The 26,060-nt window shown below is 43.1% G+C and overlaps 1 protein-coding gene across 2 annotated transcripts in view; it reads right to left on the bottom strand.

Annotated features, from left to right (window-relative positions):
• LOC139412978 (ATP-binding cassette sub-family C member 4-like) overlaps positions 1–25,656 on the bottom strand; it is a 43,016-nt gene extending 17,360 nt beyond the window's left edge. Inside the window, exons 1-12 of one of the 2 annotated variants that reach the window (XM_071159913.1) lie at positions 25,298–25,656; positions 12,903–13,013; positions 10,180–10,300; positions 9,786–10,010; positions 9,609–9,698; positions 8,918–9,081; positions 8,267–8,392; positions 2,006–2,255; positions 1,785–1,892; positions 1,578–1,667; positions 302–493; positions 98–192 (exon numbers count right to left, since the gene is read on the bottom strand). In XM_071159913.1, coding sequence (XP_071016014.1) covers positions 98–192; positions 302–493; positions 1,578–1,667; positions 1,785–1,892; positions 2,006–2,255; positions 8,267–8,392; positions 8,918–9,081; positions 9,609–9,698; positions 9,786–10,010; positions 10,180–10,300; positions 12,903–13,013; positions 25,298–25,371 — 1,646 coding nt within the window. In that variant the 5' untranslated portion in view covers positions 25,372–25,656. Of the gene's footprint in view, positions 1–97; positions 193–301; positions 494–1,577; positions 1,668–1,784; positions 1,893–2,005; positions 2,256–8,266; positions 8,393–8,917; positions 9,082–9,608; positions 9,699–9,785; positions 10,011–10,179; positions 10,301–12,902; positions 13,014–24,678; positions 24,894–25,297 lie in introns of those variants that run through there. The other variant, XM_071159914.1, reaches the window with a different exon arrangement.
• Between the last annotated feature and the right edge of the window lie 404 nt (positions 25,657–26,060).

Genomic DNA, 26,060 nt, shown 5'->3' with positions numbered 1-26,060 from the left:
CAAGGCTTTCAGATAGAGACTGGAGGATATTCATCACATCTATAGAATGTACCTCAACTCATTTCTACTCTGGTTTGAAGTCAAGCTGTGGTCTTACCGGGCCAGGTTCACTCTAGCTTTCTGTCCCCCACTGAGGGTGGCTCCTCTGTCCCCTATCACTGTCAGGTCCCCGTCTGGCAGCAGCTCCATGTCCTGAACACAGAAGGGACAACAGAGACGACAAGGGCTAACAGTCAGAACACAAAACCATTGCAAAGCTCCTAGAATAAATACCATGAGAGCTCCATTCAGTGTGTCTTACCCTCTTGAGGGCGCAGGCTCTCAGGACCTTCTCATACTTTTGAGGATGGAGCTCTTTTCCAAACAGGATGTTGCTGCGGATGGTTCCAGGGAACACCCAGGGCTGCTGGGAGGCGTAGGTCAGCTGACCTTTGACCCTCAATACCCCCTTGTCGTGAGGCAGCTCCCCCAGGATGGCGCTGAGCAGAGAGGACTGTGGGAGATGGGCTGGTAAACATGTGAGCTGGCTGATATGGCTTACTACATATTTGACCATATATACACACACACTACATGACAAAGTATTCGGACACCTGCTCATCGAACACCTCATTCCAAATCCATGGGTATCAATATGGAGTCCCCCCTTTTGCTGCTATAACAGCCTCCACTCTTCTGTGAAGGCTTTCCACTAGATGTTGGACTCTTGCTTCCATTCAGCCTCAAGAGCATTAGTGATGATGTGCGATTAGGCCTGGCTCACAGTTGGTGTTCCAATTCCTCTCAAAGGTGTTCAATGGGGTTGAGGTCAGGGCTCTGTACAGGCTTGACAAGTTCTTCCACGCCGATCTTGACAAACCATTTCTGTACGGACCTCGCATTGTGCACGTGGGCAGTGTCATTGACACTATGCATTGGGGCAGGTAGCGTTCTCCTGGCATCAGTCAAACCCAGATTTGTCTGTCGGACTGCCAGATGGTGAAGTGTGTTTCCACTGCTCCAGAGTCCAATGGCGGCGAGCTTTACTACACGACTCCAGCCAACACTTGGCATTGTGCATGGTGATTTTAGGCTTGTGTGCAGCTGCTCAGCCATGGAAACCCATTTCATGAAGCTCCCGATGAACAGTTATTGTGATGACGTTGCTTCCAGAGGCAGTTTGGAACTTGGTAGTGAGTGTTGCAACCCAGGAAATACTTATTTTTTTACACATCTCGCTTCAGCACTCAGCGGTCCCATTCTGTGAGCTTGTGTGGCCAACCACTTCGCAGCTGAGCCATTGTTGCTCTTAGACGTTTCCACTTCACAATAACAGCACTTACAGTTGCCCGGGGCAGCTCTAGCAGGGCAGAAATTTGATGAACTGACTTGTTGGAAAGGTGGCATCCTATTGAAAGTCACATAGCTCTTCAGTAAGACCATTCTACTGCCAATGTTAGTCTATGGAGATTACATGGCTGTGTGCTGGATCTTATACACCTGTCAGCAACGGGTGTGGCCAAAATAGCCGAATCAACTAATTTTAAGGGGTGTTCACATACTTTTGTATATATAGTGTACTATGTATGACCTCTGACCTTTCCAGACCCCACAGGTCCAATGACAGCAACGAGTTGCTCCGACTTCACTGTGAGTGACAGGTTCTGGAGAGATGGGGCGTCCAGACACTGGAGAGAGAGAGAAATGACATTTCATAGCAATACATGAAACTACCACACAGGACAGGCGTATTCTTGTTTTGTATATCAACATTTGGACATTCAACATTTGACCAGAATATTCACCTTGTCCCAGTAGCAAATTAAGTCTTTGATCTCAACAGAGGCGTCTTTCTTTTCCTCTGGGGTAAATCTCATGTTGTGTCTCTCAATCTCCTCCAACAGAAGGAAATTCTGTGGGTCAACAGAGAGATGATGCAGCCAAACAAACCTTACTAAACCACAATAACTCATTGCACCTAGGTGCGGCACAGCAGCCATTTTGTGCCAGATGATCTATAGAGTACCTTGATCCTGCGGATACTGATGATGGTCTCGAACACCTTCTCTATGGCCTGTGGGAAGAAGAGGGTCACTGTGATCTTGATGGCACCATATAGAGACACTGCCACAAACACCCGGCTGGCTGAGATGGTGTTCCCCAGGAGGACGTAGACAGCGAAGGTGATGAAGACTATGATCTTACTGGCCGCAAAGAAGGAGACCATGTTGAGACCTCGCAGGTAGGAGCTTGACATGATCTTGGAGATCTCTTCCCTGAGGGAAGAATGAAAGAAGCCTTTCAGTAATAATAATGCAATAAAACATTCTGTTACACATCTGTTAAACCTTTCCATTGATGGATTCTGGGTTCTAACTCCTAAACTTGGGATAGGCTAATTATCAGGTATCCTATTGAAATATGGAGTGCTTAGGTTTAGAGGGTCTACACCAGAGGTTAATGATATCTGTAGGAGGAAGGTATATAGTGTGTACTATTAAGCTTGGAATGTGTTGAGTGCAGGGAAAGTGATCACGTGGCAGGCATTGATAAAAGGCGTGAGCACTTTGGGTTAGAGGTCAGGTCAGATGAAGTGAGGAAGAACAGATATCACTAAGGTTCTGTCGAGCAACAGAGATGCATTGGCTGCTAAGATGTGTTGGAGGTTCCTCAGCTTAGGAGGAAGGGTTAAATATCAGTGCTTGTGTGAACAATGTATTTGTCTGATGCAGCTGTATTGACCCTCTGGGAAGAATAAACTTGGTTTGAGCTTTCATAGTGACTGTTGAGTTTTTACTCAGAATTAGAACCAAACACCATTAACCTATAAAAGTCTAAGCCGTTGGGAGGGAGGGGGGGGGGGGGGGGGTCATACCATGGATCATTTAGCTATTTGAATTGGAATTGTAGGACCCCTTTAGGTGTGTGTATTTAAAAAATAAAAAGTTTTATATTTTTGTTATTTGATAAAATATTGAATTTGGCCTTTACTGTAACCCATAGACTCGCACCGAATAACACATTCATAAATGACAAAAAAAAAAGTCAAAATTAATCATAAATGAATAAGGTTCTAGTAGATAAGAAAGCTCACAAAATATTTACTTTTTTGGACACCTATTTAACCCTTTTGATTTTTGATGGCACAAAAATACCTTCATACTTCCATTCCTTTGTATGGTCTACCTTCAGATGAGTTCCGTGACACTTGTTGGGGTCGTAGAGCAAAAACAGTTCATCATTGTGTTCAGGAGAGTCTCCCATTTCCACAGTGGGGTCATATTAGTCTGTAGCCCAAACGGTTCGGACGCTACAGACAGAAGTTGGCTCATTAGCATTACTGAATATTGAAGAGTCCAGTGGGGCTTGTGGGGGTTGTTTGTAGACCATAGAGTGGTCATATTAGTTAGTAGGCCAAAACGTTTGGATGCTGCAGACATTTTCCGGGTGTCTAACGGTCTGACAAACAGCGCTGTAGCTCTGCTACTTTCCACCACAGCTAGCCAAAAGACAAAGTCAACCAGTTCCTTTAAAAATTGCAATTCATTTTCTCATATCGTGTTTGTCCGTTTCCCCATGCAAAAAAACATCTAGCTTAAACTGACAGATTTTGCTGGTGATTTTTTTTTTATGATGTCCATTAGATTGACGCACGGATGCGTCAATAGACTGAAGAATGTTAAGAGGTTTTTCCCTCATTGAGGAAACATGGAAGAAGAACGGCATAATTACTATTACAGCTTTTGTGCACTTTGCTGCAGCCAGGAATATGGGAGATCGTGTTTTGGGAATGGGAATTCCACAAATGCCCCAGACATTCCACTAAAAGCTACCATAGAATGTAACATTCAATAACCATCTGAGACAAATAAATGCAACTTATCCTCGTGTTAAAGAACAAAGAGAAGCAGAAAGACTACAGCCAGGTCTCAGAGAGGGATCAGGGGACCAGACCTGTGATGTAACTGATAGCCGTTTGTTGGCAGCTGGTGAAGTGCATGTGGCTTTGCTCCCTCTGAGAGGCCAGGCTAGGGGTGCCTGGCACTCAGCCAAACACTATAAACTGCACATGCAGACACCGACTTCTAGGAAGAATTTAACCCACTTAAAACCTCTTAGGATGTAAGGTCCCTTTTTTAAGGGACCTGCGTGGTTAATGTACCGGTTCCGACCGACATTTTCGCTTATATATCAATCTGTGAATACCGTAGATCGAAAGGACTTGTATTGAGCGATAGCCCTGGTTCCCTCAGATACAGTAGTATAACATTTTTAGAAGCATTGGACCAGAACCTTGATACTGTTTGACATCTAAATTGGAACATTATTCATGAAGATTAGGCTATTAGCCTGTGTGACGTAGGATGTGAAATCTGAAATCACTTGAAGCTGGGATGTCCCTCCTACCATTTAAATTTTCTCTTCAGACTGTCCATCAACCCCTGGCTGAACATACATCACAGCCATGGACAAAGCACATGCCTGCAAGCGTTACATCGTAGCACAGCAGGAGAGAGTGGTTTCATCACGGAAAAATAAAAGATTTTAAACAAAAAATATATATTTGTTTGTCATAGATGGACAAGATTAATATGAGATGAAAGGAGAGTTCCTAAAGAGTTCAGGAAGCCAAGTTAGAGCTCTGTGACGTTCACAGCGATGGGGGCAGACGTTTTGATCAAGAGCGAACTTTAGAAAATACGAACATTTTCTCCAACAATAAACAGATATGTATTTTACAGTCATAAGGAAGGTGAAATCTTAGTCGTTTTAGAATTTTATTATGCTATATTTAGAAAGCACATACATACATTCATACATACATAATCCCCATTTTACAATAAGCTCATTCATCCCCCTCCTCTCCCCAGGTCGTTGCTGTAAATGAGAATGTGTTCTCAGTCAACTTACCTGGTAAAAAAAATGCATAAATAAAATCAAATTTAAAAAGGAAATACAGTTTTGTCAAACAGGAAATAACACAAAATATTTCACTGTGTACTTGAGTTTGTGTCGTCAAGTGTCTACACCTCAGCAATTTATGACTATTTTTACCAGAAAGGAATGATTTTAACCTTTCTTTGAGTATGCATTACTAGTTATTGTTTATGACCCTCATGATAAATAATTACTTTTGGGGATTATATAGATTACATTTAACTGGTTCATCTCAAAAATGTCTCCAGGTTTTCACCATCATTGTAAAGCCCTAGTTATTTTGTTGCTTTGACAAAGTAGTTTCTCAAGATGATTATTTATTTAATGTGAGTGATTCATCTTATCACATGAAATGTCTGTCCCTCATTTTAAGGTCAACTCCGTTACATTAACTGAACTCTGGTTTTAAAGGAAACAAACTTCTTATAGCCAAATCATAGTAAAATAATGTGTTTTGCGGTAGAAAACTGAGTGGGTTGAGCATAACCCTGTTACAACAAGCTTCCATTCCCCCTGTTAATGGGATTTACGGATGATTTAAGATGAAATCGTCTACCCTGTTAAGGTCAACACTATATTTGGCACATAATAGGCACTTACTATAGTCCATTTTATTTCACCTATTAAAAAGGAAAGGTTCACTCATTTTGAATCTTGTTTTTGTGCATCTCTGAGTGACGTTCTACCGATTCCCTGGGTCATTTCATGTGTATCCGAGTCCTTGGCGTTCAAGCAGGCAGAACTCCGTCCAAGCACTATGATCAAGTCGCTCTCGCTACACTGAAAGTTAATAGGAATACTTTTAGATTGCGAAAACGTCTAATAATACGTCAGATTTCAATACTGGCCCATGTCATAACTCGAATGTCTTCTCTCGAATGAGCTATATATCATATTTTTGCGATATTCCTACCTCGAGAAATGTGTAATTTAACTAAAGGTCTTCTGGCACATTTTTCCTATTTACCTGCCTCTTTAGTCCAGGGTGCATTGCCAGAGAAATTATAGAAAGAGATAGGAATCCAAAGATAAAAGAAACGTAAAAACGCCCCAACCAGCAGACTGTTGGCCAATCGAATTCACGGTGTCATGTGGTTGCTAAGCTAATCATCACACAATCCCTTCGCAAAGCAAAGTGTATATGACAAGAATCCTGTCCATTTTCCTAGAAAGTACGTAATGTCACGATTCCAAAGCTATACGATACTACAGATAAGTTAAATACCTCACATTTCGGGAAAATATTTGTAATGTTGTACTTTTTGTTGACGAAATTCATGCTAATGTTGGGTTTCTGAGCTAGCGCCCAAGACTCCCATTCACTCCTCGAAGAGCACTCCTTGTCCCAGAATCCCTCAGAATAACCCAGAATGCACCGCGCGGCCCAGTAACGTAGCATGGGTAAGGTTTCCTATCTCCTCAAAAGTATATCTGTCGTTGCGAATGTTAGACCACATCGATCTGCAGTTTGAACATGGTGAGATTGTAGACTCCTAAATTGAGAGTGCAGTTTGTTTAGGCAATTTTACAGCTAACTACAGTAGCTTTACATGCTGATATTATTATGTGTAGGTAACTTGGCTACAAAGTTAGCCAGCCCATAAGAGAGCATTGCGGATTTTGTAGTCGACTTGAGCTGGAACCGATTTCCACAACAATGTTCCATGTTGCGACCAACCTTACTATAAAACCAAAATGAAACTTTTGTTCACAAAAAAAATATTGTTCTCACAGTGTTATTTAACACTATTAATGTAAGGAATGAGTGGTTTTTGTTGGATTTCTCTTTTTAAGTTGAACATGTGCCTAAAAATGAGAACATTGAAGGAATTGATCCCATCTAGCTGAGGGTCGTTGGTTTATCATACCGTTTGTGTATCCAGCTAATAGAAATAAACATACAATTTATGTTACAATTGTAAACTCAGCAAAGAAAGAAAAGGTTCCTTTTTCAGGACCCTGTCTTTCAAAGATAATTCGTAAAAATCCAAATAACTTCACAGATGTTCATTTGTTAAGCGTTTTAAACACTTCCACGTGCTTGTTCAATGAACCATAAACAATTAATGAACATGCACCTGTGGAACGGTCGTTAAGACACTAATAGCTTACAGACGGTAGGCAATTAAGGTCACGGTTATGAAAATATAGGACACTAAAGAGGCCTTTTAACTAACTCAAAGATAGATGCCCAGGGTCCCTGCTCATGTGTGAACGTGCCTTAGGCATGCTGCAAGGAGGCATAAGGACTGCAGATGTGACCAGGGCAATAAATTGAAATGTCTGTACTGTGAGACGCCGAAGACAGGACGGACAGCTGATCGTTCTCGCAGTGGCAGACCACGTGTAACAACACCTGCACAGGATCAGTACATCCAAACATCACACCTGAGGGAGGACAAGTACAGGATGGCAACAGCAACTGCCCGAGTTACACCAGGAACGCACAATACCTCCATCAGTGCTCAGACTGTCCACAATAGGCTGAGAGAGGCTGGACTGAGGGCTTGTAGGCCTGTTGTAAGGCAGTTCCTCACCAGACATCACCGGCAACAACGTCGCCTATGGGCACAAACCCACCGTCACTGGACCAGACAGGACTAGCAAAAAGTGCTCTTCACTGACAACCGCGACTTTTCTCACCTGGGGTGATGGTCGGATTCATCATCCAAGGAATGAGCGTTACACCGAGGCCTGTACTCTGGAGCGGGATTGATTTGGAGGTGGAGGGTCCGTCATGGTCTGGGGCGGTGTGTCACAGCATCGTCAGACTGAGCTTGCTGTCATTGCAGGCAATCTCAATGCTGTGCATGACAGGGAAGACATCCTTCTCCCTCATGTGGGTACCCTTCCTGCAGGCTCATCCTGACATGACCCTCCAGCATGACAATACCACCAGCCGTACTGCTTGTTCTGTGCGTGATTTCCTACATGACAGGAATGTCAGTGTTCTGCCATGGTCAGCGAAGAGCCCGGATCTCAATCCCATTGAGCATGTCTGGGACCTGTTGGATCGGAGGGTGAGGGCTAGGGCCATTCTCCCCCCCCAGAAATGTCTGGGAGCTTGCAGGTGCCTTGGTGGAAAAGTGGGGTAACGTCGCACAGCAAGAACTGGCAAATCTGGTGCAGTGCATGAGGAGGAGATGCACTGCAGTACTTAATGCAGCTGGTGGTCACACCAGATACTTACTGACTTTTGATTTTGACCCCTCCCTTTGTTGAGGGACACATTATTCCATGTCTGTGGAACTTGTTCAGTTATGTCTCAGTTGTTGAATCTTGTTATGTTTGCTGAAAATAAACGCAGTTGACTGAGGTTGTTTCTTTTTTTGCTGAGTTTAGTTTTTACCTTCTGACATCATTGACCAGTGCTGAGAAGGGCTTCTCCCAGGCATACATTTTGATGATCCTGATTCCAGACACCACTTCATTCATGGTGCGTATCCTATTGTCAGTCAATGCAGCTGTTTTACTCCTGCAAGAAAAGTAGGTCACTCAGTCAGTTCAGTCATATCTCCTTGTGAACAGAAACTGACGTTTCCTGAGTTTAACGAATCGATGGCAATGTTTAAATTGCATTTAACTAAGATAACTCTTTCGTAGAATCAGAGAAGTCTGCATTGCATTAGGGTTTCATAACACCTAATCAAGGCTATTACTTCCAGCACTTGTGTTGTTGATTGTGTGAACAACTGTCCAAGCAAGAGTTCACAGTTCAATTGCCAGTCAACATGCCAGCCAACATATGAAGCTAACTTTTCTTCACATGTGCTTGGAATGTTCTAAAAGGTAAATCATTACAGTCAAAACAGAAAAGGGGTTTAAGAGAAGGACATCATCATAACATATAGGTTGACCTATGGGTTACCATTGAACAGGTAGCTCTGACATAGTCAATGAAGCATAGGAGCCACTCACTGAAAAACATTAGATAAGGACGAGGTCAACTTTTCTCAAGAAGACCCCACTAAGGTCAAGCCATGTAACTTATGTAATTCACCTGAGGGAGCCGAAGAGCTTTCCAAACATGGTCTGTAGTGGCAGGAGGAACACAAGGACAGCCACGCCTGCCAGGCACGACGGGCCAATCTCATACCACAGGAGACTGATAACCACCACAGCCTGCAGAGGTGCTATCCAGAGGTAGTGCAGATTGTTGGTCACCTGCAAAGACCAGTGATCCTTGGTTCACTTAGCTGTTACATGTTTCTATGTAGTTGCATTGAGCATAACAAAGATGATAATGATCCTTCGAGCTGGATTTATGACCTACTACAGCGGCCAATAGGCTGTGCTTGTCTTCATAAGCTGCATGGGCTCCCCATGTTATATATATATATATATATACACTTATATTCGTTCAGTCTGGTTTGAGTTTAGCGTCAGACTATTGTAAACATTTGTGCTAAGCAACCATCTGCATTTTCCATTCATCCATGACTTTGTTCTCTCCGTGTGGATTTAACTTCTATACTTTAGTTGCAAGGACAAGATGACAGACGGCTCAAAAGGCATTCCAGATATTGGTGCATTCCATTCCTGTACATTTGACGAAGGGTCAATTGTTATATATGGGGCCTCTGTCAGATAAGCTACAGCCATACACTTCAGAAACCTACGGAATGAACCGAGGGAGATGATGTGCTGGAACCATTTCATCCAAAGGAACTGCATGCACTTCCTGCTTTTACCTCATCAAACTTGTTGACATCGTTGGATAGCAGGTTCACCATTTGTCCTGTGGTTGTTTTTCCCATCGCCGCGCTGCTGAGACACAGGGCCTATGGGGGAATTACATTTACTAGCAAATTATTCTTGAAGATTTTAGTTTGTATAATGCTGTATGCAGGTATGTAGCGTATAATGACCTTCTTGTAGATCATGTGACACATGGCCACTCGTATCTTCATGCCGGTCCTCTGGACGTGGTAGTAATAATGAATTTGGAGGACGGTCAGCGCGACAGTGGACAGAGAGATACCCGCAGCGTAGCCAAAGGCCTCATACAGTGCGTCCATATCATCAGGATCGTACTTCTCAAAGTACTGGATCAGCTTTCCCAAGAACACTGGCTGGATCACCTTAATCACCTCCTATTGGGGGAACAAGAGAAGAGGTGGAGAGATTTCAACCTCAACTCAAATCTACTTATTTACACTGTAAAAGCTGACATATATGGATAGAAAACCCACTTAACATTTGACCTATGTACATATAGTACATGTTATGTTCAAGAACCGGAAAACGTATATTTCTACATACTACGGTGAAACTAAAGATCCCCAGCACTGCATAGGGTTTCCCATAGCACTTCACAATGGCTTTGGTGAGTTTGGGCATCCGCAGCTCCTTGGCAGCCATTCGAACCTCCTTATCCCAATGCCTGGAGAGATTAGCACATTGTTAGACTATGATCGGAAAACAGAACAGAGCCTAAATACACAACGGTGCTAAGTTCAATGTTTAGCATTAAACTCCAAATAGAGCCAGGGAAAGTTCTCTCTCAATGCTCTGAAAACAAAAAATACAATAAGGGATGTAAACAATGAAGAGGGATAGGGCTAGGCTAGGGGACCGGGCAATGTCCTAGGGAAAAGGCTAAAGGAACGGGCTATGGGATTGGGCAATGTCCTAGGGACAGGGCTAGGCTAGGGGACCGGGCAATGTCCTAGGGAAAAGGCTAAGGGAAAAGGCTAGGGGACAGGGCAATGTCCTAGGGAAAAGGCTAAAGGAAAGGGCTAGGCTAGGGGATCGGGCAATGTCCTAGGTAAAAGGCTAGGCTAGGGGACAGGGCAATGTCCTAGGGAAAAGGCTAAAGGAAAGGGCTAGGCTAGGGGATCGGGCAATGTCCTAGGTAAAAGGCTAGGCTAGGGGATAGGACAATGTCCTAGGGAAAGGGCTAGGCTAGGGGACAGGGCTAGGCTGGGGGATAGGACAATGTCCTAGGGAAAGGGCTAGGCTAGGGTATCGGGCAATGTCCTAGGGACAGGGCTAGGGGATCGGGCAATGTCCTAGGGACAGGGCTAGGCTAGGGGACAGGGCAATGTCCTAGGGAAAAGGCTAAAGGAAAGGGCTAGGCTAGGGGATCGGGCAATGTCCTAGGTAAAAGGCTAGGCTAGGGGACAGGGCAATGTCCTAGGGAAAAGGCTAGGCTAGGCTAGGGGACAGGGCAATGTCCTAGGGAAAAGGCTAAAGGAAAGGGCTAGGCTAGGGGATCGGGCAATGTCCTAGGGAAAAGGCTAAGGGAAAAGGCTAGGCTAGGGGACAGGGCAATGTCCTAGGGAAAAGGCTAAAGGAAAGGGCTAGGCTAGGGGATCGGGCAATGTCCTAGGGAAAAGGCTAAGGGAAAAGGCTAGGCTAGGGGACAGGGCAATGTCCTAGGGAAAAGGCTAGGCTAGGCTAGGGGACAGGGCAATGTCCTAGGGAAAAGGCTAAAGGAAAGGGCTAGGCTAGGGGATCGGGCAATGTCCTAGGTAAAAGGCTAAAGGAAAGGGCTAGGCTAGGGGATCGGGCAATGTCCTAGGTAAAAGGCTAGGCTAGGGGACAGGGCAATGTCCTAGGGAAAAGGCTAGGCTAGGGGACAGGGCAATGTCCTAGGGAAAAGGCTAGGCTAGGGGACAGGGCAATGTCCTAGGGAAAAGGCTAGGCTAGGGGACAGGGCAATGCCCTAGGGAAAAGGCTAAGGGAAAGGGCTAGGCTAGGGGACAGGGCAATGTCCTAGGGAAAAGGCTAAGGGCTAGGCTCGGGGACAGGGCAATGTCCTAGGGAAAGGGCTAGGCTAGGGGATAGGACAATGTCCTAGGGAAAGGGCTAGGCTAAGGGACAGGGCTAGGCTGGGGGATAGGACAATGTCCTAGGGAAAGGGCTAGGGTATCGGACAATGTCCTAGGGACAGGGCTAGGGGATCGGGCAATGTCCTAGGGACAGGGCTAGGCTAGGGGACAGGGCAATGTCCTAGGGAAAAGGCTAAAGGAAAGGGCTAGGCTAGGGGACCGGGCAATGTCCTAGGGAAAAGGCTAAGGGACAGGGCTAGGCTAGGGGACAGGGCAATGTCCTAGGGAAAAGGCTAAAGGAAAGGGCTAGGCTAGGGGATCGGGCAATGTCCTAGGGAAAAGGCTAAGAGAGGGCTAGGCTAGGGGACCGGGCAATGTCCTAGGGACAGGGCTAGGGGACCGGGCAATGTCCTAGGGAAAGGGCTAGGGGATCGGGCAATGTCCTAGGGAAAAGGCTAAGAGACAGGGCTAGGCTAGGGGACCGGGCAATGTCCTAGGGAAAAGGCTAAGGGACAGGGCTAGGCTAGGGGACCGGGCAATGTCCTAGGGAAAAGGCTAAGAGACAGGGCTAGGCTAGGGGACCGGGCAATGTCCTAGGGACAGGGCTAGGCTAGGGGACAGGGCAATGTCCTAGGGAAAAGGCTAAAGGAAAGGACTAGGCTAGGGGACCGGGCAATGTCCTAGGGAAAAGGCTAAGGGACAGGGCTAGGCTAGGGGACCGGGCAATGTCCTAGGGACAGGGCTAGGGGACCGGGCAATGTCCTAGGGAAAAGGCTAAAGGAAAGGGCTAGGCTAGGGGACCGGGCAATGTCCTAGGGAAAAGGCTAAGGGACAGGGCTACGCTAGGGGACCGGGCAATGTCCTAGGGACAGGGCTAGGGGACCGGGCAATGTCCTAGGGACAGGGCTAGGCTAGGGGACCGGGCAATGTCCTAGGGACAGGGCTTAGGCTAGGGGACCGGGCAATGTCCTAGGGAAAAGGCTAGGCTAGGAGACAGGGCAATGTCCTAGGGACAGGGCTAGGCTAGGGGATAGGACAATGTCCTAGGGAAAGGGCTAGACTAGGGGATAGGATAATGTCCTAGGGAAAGGGCTAGGGGATAGGGCAATGTAGTAGGGACAGGGCTAGGCTAGGGGATAGGATAATGTCTTAGGGAAAGGGCTAGGCTAGGGGATAGGGAGCAAAATAGAGCTGGGCCACAGTATGTCATACCTCTGTAGTTCCTCTCCCAGGACCTGAGAAGCATCATCAGGAAGCACTTGGTACATGTCATCTTCTTCTAGCCTCCGCTTATTTCCAATACTGAATAAAGGGGTTACCCAACTTATAAAGAGAGAGAGAGAGCAGGTTAATTAACCAATGTATTAATTAACCAATGCAATAACCTATTAACCAATGCAATAATTAGCCAGTGCAATAACCAATTAACTAATGCAAGAACGAAGCAATGCACATTGAGGAAAGAGAAAACACAAAATAGGAAGTGGATGTGTATGAGCAACATTTAATCTATGAACCCCAATGTCAAAATGCACTGTACTAAATGTTCTGCTTTACTATTAGGATAGATATTTAGTAGGAGGGCCTGGTTTTTGGAAGAACTCGACTGGCCTTGTTTGTTTGCACTGCCCTACGACAACTTGGTTGAAGAGTAACAAATTAAAATGTACCTTAAAGGATAAAGCTACTTAATTACGAATTACTGATTCAGGGTTCAAGTGTTAACTAATAGCTCATTTGTTTTAGTTGTGTCAGCCAACTTTACGTGACCTCAGGCACTCTCCCTCAGCAGTGTCACTGATAAAGGAATTAGTATGGAACAAAGAATATTATATTACAGGTGGTAACTGTTGCGTGATCAATATGCATGCAAGGACAATGTTTTTACATCTAAATGCAAGGAACACTGTGTACTTTTCCCCTTTCTCAGTACCACAAACCACACCGGTACAATTTAAACCACACCTGTACAATTTAAACCACACCGGTACAATTTAAACCACACCGGTACAATTGAAACTACACCGGTACAATTTAAACCACATTGTTTGACATGCTGGGATCTTTTTGTGTCGGTAAAATTCATTATGCGAGAAATGGCAGTGGAAACCCTCTATGCGCAAATATTGATATAATAACCATAATATCGTAGTACATTTGGAGTCACGAGATATGTTGTGTGGTCCTCCCACTACGACTTGGGAAATGCATGCAGTTTAAGATACAGATGAAATCAATTATGATGAACTTCATAGGGTGCTGAATTTGCAAGATGAGGAGTTTGATGCTCCTTTCCAATAAATATTGTGGGTCTTATTCTGGTGACATGATCGATTGGCTGCCGTTTGACAAATAATAAATCGCTGTTATCCATAATAATCTCATAATGTAGGCAGCCTACCCACACTGCATCTGTGAGCGGTTGGTTAAAGCAGGGTTTCCCAAACTCGGTCCTGGGGCCCTCCCTGGGTACATGTCTAGTTTTTTTGCCCTGCCACTACACAGCTGATTGAAATAACCAACTCATCATCAAGCTTTAATTATTTTTAATCTGCTGTATAGTGAGTGGTAGGGCAAAAAACCAAAATGTGCACTCGTACTGAATTCCCATTCAGTACATGGGAATTTAAAATGGCAAAAGTTATTTTTATGTGCAATGCGTAATCATGCACAGCCTTTTATCCGCAAAAAGTCAGTTTGATGGAAACATCTCTGGTCTAAAACGTGCAACTTGTTTTATGCAGATTTTTTTTAAATATTTGCATGGAAATCTGTCGCTAATTGAATGGAAACCTAGCTACTGTTAACCTTGTTTTTCAGCTTGAAAGAACATTATCTTGCTCAAAACAACCAGTTCATCATACTGTGCAACATTCTCTCTGAACTCTAGTGGTGCTTTATGACACATGGGATAGATGGTTAACTTTGACTGACCTGTGATCAGTTTGCTTGCTTTGCTCTACTGATTCTGTGGTGTTTCCTAACCTTAGAAAACGCTGAATGGATAATCAGGCAGCATTGTCTGTGGCCAGCCCCGCCACTTCAACTGAAGAATGTGGCTGGAGAAATGGAACTGCTCTCAAATGTAATAGATGCTTTACATTGATTGTTTACAAGACTCAAAAGACAACAAAAAATATAAACAAGAGTAATACAAGTACAACCATATTTGGGGTTTTAGTACCTGAAATGAGAATATCCAGATTCTCTTTAAAAAGACCACTGACACTTAAAGGAAAATTCCACCCAAAAACTATATTTTAGTATTTGTTTTATTAATCTATTGTTATATGGTAAGTGTACCGAATAAGCCCACCAAACTCTAAGTTTAAACATTTCTAATACATACTGCCCTAATTTGTTTGGGTGGGGAAATCAAAAAATGAAGTGGAGATAAAATGTAAGATGAATCTCTGATCAAGTTTTATGACTTTACTTACAACATTTTTTAACAAGAGATACAAATATTTGATAAAATATGTGAAAAGTCCAGACTGGGCTTAATGGGTACCGAATGTACCCTTTCAGCCCATGTGTGTTCCAAATAAGCCCACCTCTTATATAATTAATTTCCCAAATGTCTAAAACTTAGACATTTCTTAAGTAAAATGTGATGATATTAAATGTCCCCTAAAGTTATTCAAATAAACTGATCATTACTATTCATCATGATGAAAGTAGCACTCGTAACAGGGGGGTGTCCAATTGTATCCACATATATGACTGTACACTTAGGCTTTTGTTCTTGCCAACCAGTACACACACCTGATTCAACTAATCAAAGACATAACTCAAGACCTGACTAGTTGAATCAGGTGTGATTTTGTTTGGTTAGAACAAAACCCTGTACCCACACTGGCCCTCTGTGAATAAGAAGCCATGCACACCACTTTCAATTAATTATCTGAAAGCTGATTCACATTTGCTGTACTGCTATTCTTGTTAGTTGAACTTGTCTAAAGCCAGTTGAACTTTATTTATTTATAGCCATTTACATTCTGCATAGAGGGAGTGCTTTTGTGCTACGCTACCCTTCAAGCCCAACTTCTAAAAACATCACATTTAAAATGTATCCTCTTTGGAAAGTATTCAGACCACTTGACTTTTTCCACATTTTGTTGTAGCATTATTAAAAAATTGATTACACCCCCCCCCCCCCCTCATCTACAAACACGCACACCCATAATGACAAAGCAAAAAACAGTTTGATTTTTTTTTAAATGTATATTTAAAAAATAATGTACACAATTACATAACTATTCAGACCCTGTACGCAGTACATTCTTTAGGCAGCAATTACATCCTTGAGTCTTCTTGTGTATGACGGTACAAGCTTGGCACACGTATTAGAGGAGTTTCTCCCATTCTTCTCTGCAGATCCTCTCAAGCTCTGTCAGGTTGCATGGGGAGTGTTGCTGCACAGCTATTTTCAGATCTCTCCAGAGATGTTCAATCTGGTTCAAGTCCGGGCTCTGGCTAGGCCACTCAAGGTCATTCAGAGACTTGTCCCAAAGCCACTTCTGTGTTGTCTTGGCTGTGTTTTTAGGGTAATTTTCCTGTTGGAAGGTGAACGTTGGCCCCAGTCTGAGGTCCTGAGAAGGTTTTCATCAAAGGTCCTGACTAGTCTCCTAATCCCTGCTGGTGAAAAACACCCCACAGCATGATGCTGCCACCACAATGCTTCACAGTAGGCAATCAGGCCAAAGAGTTCAATCTTGGTTTTATCAGACCAGAGAATCTCGTTTCTCATGGTCTGAGCATTTTTAGGTGCGTGACCATCAAGTTCTTGGTCACCTCCCTGACCAAGGCCCTTCTCCCCTGATTTCTCATTTTGGCCGGGCGGCCAGCTCTAGGAACAGTCTTGGTGGTTCTAAACTTCTTCCATTTAAGAATGATGGAGGCCACTGTGTTCTTGGCGACCTTCAATGCTGCAGAAATGTTTTGGTATCCTTTCCCAGATCTGTGCCTCAACACAATCCTGTCTCGGAGCTCTGCGGACAATTGCTTCGACCTCGTGGCTTGGTTTTTACTCTGACATGCACTGTCAACTGTGGGCTCTTATATAGACAGGTGTATGCCTTTCCAAAACATGTCCAATCAATTGAATTTACAAAAGGTGGACTCCAATCAAGTTGTAGAAGCATCAAGGATGATCAACAAAATCAGATGCACCGGAGGTTAATTGAGTCTCAATACTTACAGTTGAAGTAGGAAGTTTACATACACTTAGGTTGGAGTCATTAAAACTTGTTTTTCAACTCCACGAATTTCTCCACAACAAACTATAGGTTTGGCAAGTCGGTTAGGACATCTACTCTGTGCATGACAAGTCATTTTTCCAACAATTATTTACAGACACATTATTTCACTGTTTCACAATTCCAGTGGGTCAGAAGTTTACATGCACCAAGTTGACTGTGCCTTTAAACAGCTTGGAAAATTCCAGAAAATGATGTCATGGCTTTAGAAGCTTCTGATAGGATAATTTACATCCTTTGAGTCAATTGGAGGTGTACCTGTGGATGCATTTCAAGGCCTACCTTCAAACTCAGTGCCTCTTTGCTTGACATCATGGGAAAATGAAAATAAATCAGCCAATATCTCAGAAAAAGAATTGTAGACCTCCACAAGTCTGGTTCATCCTTTGGAGCAATTTCCAAACACCTGAAGGTACCACATTCATCTGTACAAACAATAGTATGCAAGCATAAACACCATGGAACCACGCAGCCGTCATACCGCTCAGGAAGGAGATGCGTTCTGTCTCCTAGAGATGAATGTACTTTGGTGCGCAAAGTGCAAATCAACAGCAAAGGACCTTGAGAAGATGCTGGAGGAAACAGGTACAAAAGGTATCTATAACCACAGTAAAATGAGTCCTATATCGACATAACCTGAAAGGCCGCTCAGCAAGGAAGAAGCAACTGCTCCAAAACCGCCATAAAAAAGCCAGGCTACGGTTAGCAACTGCACATGAGGACAAAGATGGTACTTTTTGGAGAAATGTCCTCTGGTCTGATGAATCAAAAATAACTGTTTGGCCATAATGACCATCGTTATGTTTGAAGTAACAAGGGGGAGGCTTGCAAGCCAAAGAACACCATCCCAACCGTGAAGCACAGGGGTGGCAGCATCATGTTGTGGGGGTGCTTTGCTGCAGGAGGGACTGGTGCACTTCACAAAATAGATGGCCTCATGAGGAAGGCAAATTATGTGGATATATTGAAGAAACATCTGAAGACATCAGTCAGGAAGTTAATAGGTCGCAAATGGGTCTTCCAAATGGACAATGACCCCAAGCATACTTCCAAAGTTGTGGCAAAATGGCTTAAGGACAACAAAGTCAAGGTATTGGAGTGGCCATCACAAAGCCCTGACCTCAATCCTATATACAATTTGTGGGCAGAACTGAAAAAGCATGTGCGAGCAAGGAGGCCTACAAACCTGACTCAGTTACACTAGCTCTGTCAGGAGGAATGGGCCAAAATTCACCCAACTTATTGTGGGAAGCTTGTGGAAGGCTACCCAAAACATTTGACCCAAGTTAAACAATTTAAAAACAATGCTACCAAATACTAATTGAGTGCATGTAAACTTCTGACCCACTGGGAATGTGATGAAAGAAAGAAATGCTGAAAAACAGTGCCTTGCGAAAGTATTCGGCCCCCTTGAACTTTGCGACCTTTTGCCACATTTCAGGCTTCAAACATAAAGATATAAAACTGTATTTTTTTGTGAAAAATCAACAACAAGTGGGACACAATCATGAAGTGGAACGACATTTATTGGATATTTCAAACTTTTTTAACAAATCAAAAACTGAAAAATTGGGCGTGCAAGTTCCACTTGAAGTTCCACTTCATGATTGTGTCCCACTTGTTGTTGATTCTTCACAAAAAAATACAGTTTTATATCTTTATGTTTGAAGCCTGAAATGTGGCAAAAGGTCGCAAAGTTCAAGGGGGCCGAATACTTTCGCAAGGCACTGTAAATCACTCGCAACTATTATTCTGACATTTCACATTCTTAAAATAAAGTGGTGACCCTAACTGACCTAAAATAGGGAATTTTTACTATGATTAAATGTCAGGAATTGTGAAAAACTGAGTTTAAATGCATTTGGCTAAGGTGTATGTAAACTTCTGACTTCAACTGTATGTAAATCAGGTGTTGATGTCTTATTTTTAAGAAATTAGTCAAAATTACTCAACTTGTTTTCACTTTGTCATTATGGGGTATTGTGGGTAGATTGCTGTGGAATGCTTTATTTGATCCATTTCAAAGTAAGGCTGTAACGTAGCACAATATGGAAAGAGTCGAGGGATTTGAATACATTCAAGGCACTGTATAACAATGCAAGGTTCATTTAACAGTAAAATAAGACAAAATGCATATTATTTTGTTGTAGATCAGCAAGATATGTTGCTACTGTGTGACTGACATGCAGGCACGACTGCTAGCATGAAAAAAATAATTATCAATTGGTGAGAAATAGTAATTAATGCCCATGAAATATGCTATAATGTGCATATATCAACACATTAACTCTTCATTTTACAGAAGGTATGATCACTTATCCGAGATTATGTTTATCTGAGGGTTGCCTCAATACAAGTTGTTTTTTGCAGCTTTGAAATTGGCCACTAGGGAACGTACACAGAACGGTCAATAACTTAATAATAAAACATATGTAGCCTATCATGTCTGTCGTCAGAAATCAGGATTAAACACTCAAAAACAATGTTGTGTCACAACGTGGCTCTTTTGGGTGTATATCGTGGCTCCCTCCCTCTCGCACATCAGGTTTTACAACGGTCATAAATTCCTGGTGGAAACTCTCAGTATGGAGGGAGAGCGCCTATGAAGAACAAAGACATTCTCCTTGCCAAAACTCTTAATTAAGCAAGAGAATTAAACAATATGTTTTATGATAATTCATTTTTTATTTAAATTAAAAGGTTAGTCTTTCATTTTTTTTTTTAAATCACACATCTAAGAGCATAAACAATACTAGTGGAGAGCACTACTGGTTATGTGCACTACTGGTTATGTGCACTACTGGTTATGTGCACTACTGGTTATGATTGCAGACAAAGCCCAGAGAACGGGATGGTGCAATACTGAATTATTCATATGTTGATAAGGTGCATGCATGGAGATGTCCACTTCACCCAGAGGTATGCCTATGCTGTAGAGATTAAACCTGGCTGACTGAAACTTCACTGTTGTCAGCATAATACAGCTAGTGCTGTCTAGACTTGCTCTGGCAAACAAATCCTTTACATTAGCTACCTAAATGTAAACTCAACTGAGGAGTAATAGACAATGGAGACTTAACTTGAAAAACGAGCCAGACACTTCTTTCCGGTTTCCCCGACTCTGTTAAAAGTACATAACATAACTGTGTAATGCTTGTTCGGGTAGCACTCCTCACATGCCATTTGGTGTACGCTATTTTCGTTGTTGAGATGAAACTGCCAAATCTCTGAAAGGGATTATTGTACATCAGCTTCATTAAATAGTACCCGCAAAACACCAGTCTCAATGTCATATCTCAGACTGGCCAATAAAAAGAAAAGATTAAGATGGGCAAAAGAACACAGACACTGGACAGAGGAACTCTGCCTAGAAGACCAGCATCCCGGAGTAGTCTCTTCACTGTTGATGTTGAGACTGGTGTTTTGCGGGTAAGAGATCAACAGTTTCTTGGCAATTTCTCGCATGGAATAGCCTTCATTTCTCAGAACAAGAATAGACTGATGAGTTTCAGAAGAAAGTTATTTGTTTCTGGCAATTTTGGGCCTGTAATCGAACCCACAAATGCTGATGCTCCACTAGTCTGAAGAAGGCCAGTTTTTTCTGGAGTGGTTGAAAAACATGTTTTAATGACTCCAACCTAAATGTATGTAAACTTCAACTGTATCTGGCTCCCATACACACTTTCTACATTGTAAATAATTTTCCATAGAACGCATAGGTTGTGTTCGTAAATTCAATCTGGAGTGCCAGAGTGCTCTCTTAAACTCAGTGTTTAGCTTTCGGAGCCTTCAGGGCGCAGACTGGACGCTTTGACCGAGGCATAGGGTTCATCCGAGCGTTCTGACCTCACATCGGCCGTCAAACAGCCAAGTTAGCTGGCTAACGCGTTGGCTAGCTTGCTAGTTAGCTACTGCAACATCCAAAGTTGTTTAGTGATCTTATGTTTATAAGGACTGATGTCAGGGCGTTCGTATTCTTCAGTTTAACTTTACTAAAACTTTACTAAATTTGCTGGCATTATAGTTCACATGGCATATCACTCCTACTGTCTGGCTAATGTAAAACATGGAACCCCACAGTACGAATACACGGGCTGGATTATGACAATGTTCACTACGTTACATCCCTCCCTTATTTCAAAATATAGAAACTTAAGTTATCACTACTGGTCGGTATAAAATTCACTTGGGATACAACATTAAGGTTAACTATTTCACAGTTTTTGAACTTGATTAATTACATCTCTTCAATGAGATCTTGAAGGTCTTCCATTGGTTCTCATAGGGTATCGAGGGTTTGGATCTGGGTTTTGATCTGGTTGTTCAGCGTCCTGTGGACAAGTTTTCAGTTCCGTGAGGGTTTGCGCAGTAGTTTCCCCTGAAAACTGTAGAGATTTTGTTTCCAAGGTCTTCCTTCAGAGTTTGTAGCTGTGACAGTTTTCTTGTGTTCTCATGAAGCGTTTCGCTTCGGATTTAGCTCTCGGGCCAGTATGATGTTATCTTTCTAGGTTTAAATCCAAGGTAGTGGCTGAAATCTGTGAAGGACTATCAATTGAAAGGAGGTCCATTGTAAAAACAGACAATCTTGGGTACTCCAAAGGAGGAGAAAACTTTGTCAAGCTTGGGAAGGACAGAAGTGGCTGATGTGGACTTAACGATTTCAACTTCCGGATACCTTGAGTAATCGTCAACAACTACAAGTAGGTAGTCACCCGATGGGAAAGGCCCGCAGAAATCGACTGATACTTCTAGTCATGGACCTTTTGGTAGTTTCGACATAGACAGGGGTTCCATATGATTTTCTACAGTGGCAGCTTGACATGGAATGCAGTGCTGAATTGCTTTTTCCCACCATGTCATCTATGCCTGGAAACCACACCTTCTCTCTCAGTAGGTGTTTTGTTTTCACAATACCTAGGATGTCCTAGATTGATTGCTTTTTTTGGAGAGAGATTGGAAGAACGAGCCGTGTTCCTCTCAGGATGACATTTGCTGGTGCGTTGATTAGTTAGTTCATGTCTCATGCGAAAGAGTGCTTTTAATGTTTGGAAATCAGCTTCTTGTGTGTCACATGGTGAATCTTGCCAGGTTCCTGTGGACAATAGGCGCATCACCTTCTGTAGAGCTGAGTATCTTTGTTACTTCTTGCACCTCTTCTAGAGTCACCGCTTTGGGAACTGTGTTGTCAATTATAAAAGTTCACATATTCCTCTGCCATGCGAGAGGTTCTTTGTGGGGTTTCCCCTGCGATGGGATGTCTTGACATGTAGTCGGCAGGGTTGTCTTTACCGGCTTTGTACTAACAGTGTAGCTGTATGGTTGTAGTCTCAGTCTCCATCACTCAAGTCATGCTGGGGGTGTGGGTGTTGAAGATAAGCTCTAGTGGTTTATGGTCTATGAAGTGAGCTCCATAGAGATACAAGTGAAAGTGTTTGCATGCCCAGATGATCACCAGAACCTCAGAGCGCTCGGCAGGTATAGTCAATGATATGGGCGTCTATCACTTGTAGGGTTGTTTCAACATAGTTTTGGACCTAAACCAACTGGGCTGGTGTCAACTAACAGTGTCAACCTCTTGGCTGGGTCAAAGTAGGCTGTCGTCTTGTGCTGCATCAGACAGCTTCTTAATTTTTTCCAATCGCAGACTGGTGCTGTGGTCCCCATGACAAGGTGTGATCTTTTCTTGTGAGCTCACAAAGAGGCTGTGCGGTTGTTGCAAAGTCTGGTATGAACAGTTAGCAGTATTGCATCATGCCCAGATGACTGCGAACTTCCGAGGCATTTTGAGGTGCTGGCAGATTCTATATGGCTTTGATTTTCTTTGGATCCTCTGAAATGCCTTTCTCAGAGAAAACATGGCTGTTAACACTCGTGTTGTTTTGCTGCATTCACATTTTTCTTTGTTCCGCGTGAGATCTTTCGCAATCTCTGAAACACAGCTTTAAGACTCCATGTGTTCATCTTGAGATCTGGGAATGCCTTGCAGCACTTGCTGTATGTATTGCATTTTGAAACACCGCGGCAGCTGAATTTATGCCAGAGTTCAGTCTGGTGTATCTCAAAAGGCCAGTATGTGTAGTGAAGGTTGTGAGTCTGGATGTAACTCAAGCTGGTGGTATCCAGCATTAAGATCTAGCTTGGAGAACACCACTGCTCCATTCAGATCATGGATCAGGTCGTCAACCGTTGGTGTGATGTGTCGTTCACGTTGAATTGCTGTGTTCAGAAGGTGCATGTCGACACAGACAAACTTTATCAGGCGTCTTGGGTTTTGGTGTGACCACTATAGGGGATACCCATGGCGTTGGCCTGCTGATTTTTTTTAATGTCTTGGCTTTTAAGTGTGTCAAGCTCTTGTTGAACTTTTTCGCTCATGTGAAAAGGAATCCTCCTGTGGTTGCACTGTGTCATTAATGTGCAGCTTCACTTGAAAGTCAGTTGTCCGATACCTTGGAAGAGGTCCTGGTATTCATTGGTAAACTGGCTTATGAATTAATCATCAGCTGGTTCAGTTGGGGTGGATAGTGGGTTGATTATTTTCAGAAGTCCAAGGTCTGTTGCTGTCTGACAGCTAAGTAGTGAACCAGAGTCACCTTTGATTACATAGAAAGTGGTATCCACCGTCTTAGTCTTGGAGAGGACTGGTGCTGTGAATTTTCTTCTGTGGAAATGGTTCGGATGAGCCATAAGCAAAGATGTTTGCCTTAACGTTGTTGATGAAAAAAAAAACAGGCTAACACTTGCTCCCAAATCACTAATAACATCCACAGTTGTGTTCATAATGGTAACTTGGATGTGTGGTTGCGACAGTTTCTGTAGTGTACACACAACAGACACATATTCATCCAAGCTTGGTGAGGTGTTTTGTTTTTCTGTCTTGTCATCATGTGACTGCACTTTATGTTACGTTTCGGACGCCATTGGGTTAGTTTATCAGCAAATGGAGGAGAGGACTCTGGTTTGATCTACAACATTTTTGAAAGTGATTCAACTTTCCACATTCTTCACATCTTTCCCCCCCTGCAGAGCAGTTTGTTTGTCTTCCATCATGTGGGAATTTCCGCCCACAGTTATTGCATGTTCTGTTTTGATGTTTGTCACTTTCATAGCCCTGGCTTTTGTAATGTTTTTTATTTTGTACAGTGCGCACTGAAAGTAATTTTTGTGATTTTGATTGAGCATTGTCAATGCCTGCAGCTTGTTTATCCGACATTTCTTGTGCCCTGCCTGCATCAAGTAGCTGTTGGAGAGCCATTGTACCATCCTTTAGCGCCATCAAGCGGAGGCGCGCGGAACTGCAGCTTAGTATTATCTGTGACTTGATTTCCTTATCAACGTTCGCAAACTCGCATATGTATGCTAATTGCCCCAATCTTGTGTGGTAAGCATCCAAGGTTTCGTTTTCATTTTGTCAGAACGTAGGTTTCATATTCTGTGTTGACTTTTGGACAGAAATATGCAATGAGCTGGGCTACAGCTGTGTCATAGCAATCAGCTGCTGCGGTATCTTGCAGTGTGTCAAATATATCGTACACATCCGACCCGTCATAGCGTAACAGTAATGCCCTTTTCTGTATGTTATCCGCGATGTCTAATGCCACTAGAAAATTGTTGAATCTGTTGATCCATTTTTTCGACCTCGATCCGACTGAACTGGGTTCTGTGTGCACATCATGGTATTGTAATGTACAATGTTAACTAGGCTGTTGTTGCTATCTGCGTTTACTCACACAGGCACGTAGTTCGTCTTGTAAATTGCATTCGCCTCTTGTGCGTTTCACTCGTCGCCAATTGTAACATCCACAGTTGTTTAGATGTCTTATGTTTAAAAGAACGGATGTCCAGGCGTTCATATACTTTAGTTTAACTTTACTCCAAAATGTGCTGGCATTATAGTTTACATGGCATATCACTCCTACTGTCTGGCTCCTGTAAAACATGGAACTGGAATCCCACAGTACGAATACACGGACTGGATTATGGCATAATGTTCACTACATTACAGCTACTTCCAGACCCAAATAAGAAGAGACCTCTGACCATTTTACTCGCCCTAGCAGAGCTGGTTAGGCTGTTTTTATGTTACCCATATCATTGGTGACTGTGCTACTGGCAACAATTTAATCACGTTTTTTTTGGCCTACTGACACCAGCCATAGTCAACCGGTGTTGAGCGTTCGTAAATTCCTCAGTTGTTCTGAACTCTGGCACACTCAGACAAGAGTGCTCTGAAATTGTGAGTAAATAGCCAGAGCGAATTTACGAACGCACCCTTAATAGCCAGCCATATTACTAACTAGCTACTTTTAAAAGATCGAGCTACAGTGTTAACTGTAAACAAGTACTTACCAGAAAAACACCCGTGAAAATAAATTGGCTGTTGTTGATGGATTAAATTTCACGTCTTTCTTCAGTTGTTCCATTTTTCAATGACACCACGCCAAAATGTGTAAATAAATACGAGGAGGAGTCTACTGTGTCCAGTCGAATTCACCATTCATTTTCTGTGTTCAGAGTTCACTCAAACATCATTTTAACCTGTGTTTTACTATTGACAATTACAGCTGATTTCGGGATTGTATATTGATTTACTATACTTACTATAAATAAGTAATCTGATTTATTTGTTTCAGTCTCTGAATTTTTTAATCAAACTTTTCGCCACCAGCTCCTGATATAAGGCCATATAACAAAAGGTCTCCTGAATTAGTCTTGTGGCCCGAGCTGGTTTCCCCACTTAGGTATAGTAAGAACGGGTTTCCCTGGCTAAACCAGTGGTGTGTATTCATCGCATGAGGTTGGTGGCACCTTAATTGGGGAGAACTGTCTCATGTTAATGACTGAAGCGGAATGAGTGGGATGGCATAAACACGCACTTGGCCCAAGCTAGTTGTCCCCGGTTTTCCTGCCGAGGTATAATAAGAACTGGTTTCCCTGGCTAAACCAGTGGCAGGTATTCATCACACGAGGTTGGTGGCACCTTAATTGGAGAGGACGGGCTCATGTTAATGACTGGAGCATAATAGGTGGAATGGTATCAAATACATCAAACAAATGGTTGCCATGTGTTTGATGCCATTCCATTGGTTCCGTTCCAGCCATTATTATGAGC

Source organism: Oncorhynchus clarkii, chromosome 7 (genome assembly GCF_045791955.1).
Source record: "Oncorhynchus clarkii lewisi isolate Uvic-CL-2024 chromosome 7, UVic_Ocla_1.0, whole genome shotgun sequence".
In the NCBI taxonomy this organism is placed as follows: domain Eukaryota; kingdom Metazoa; phylum Chordata; class Actinopteri; order Salmoniformes; family Salmonidae; genus Oncorhynchus; species Oncorhynchus clarkii.
Note: the sequence above shows the minus strand (reverse complement) of the source record. Positions and strands in the feature narration are given on the sequence as shown.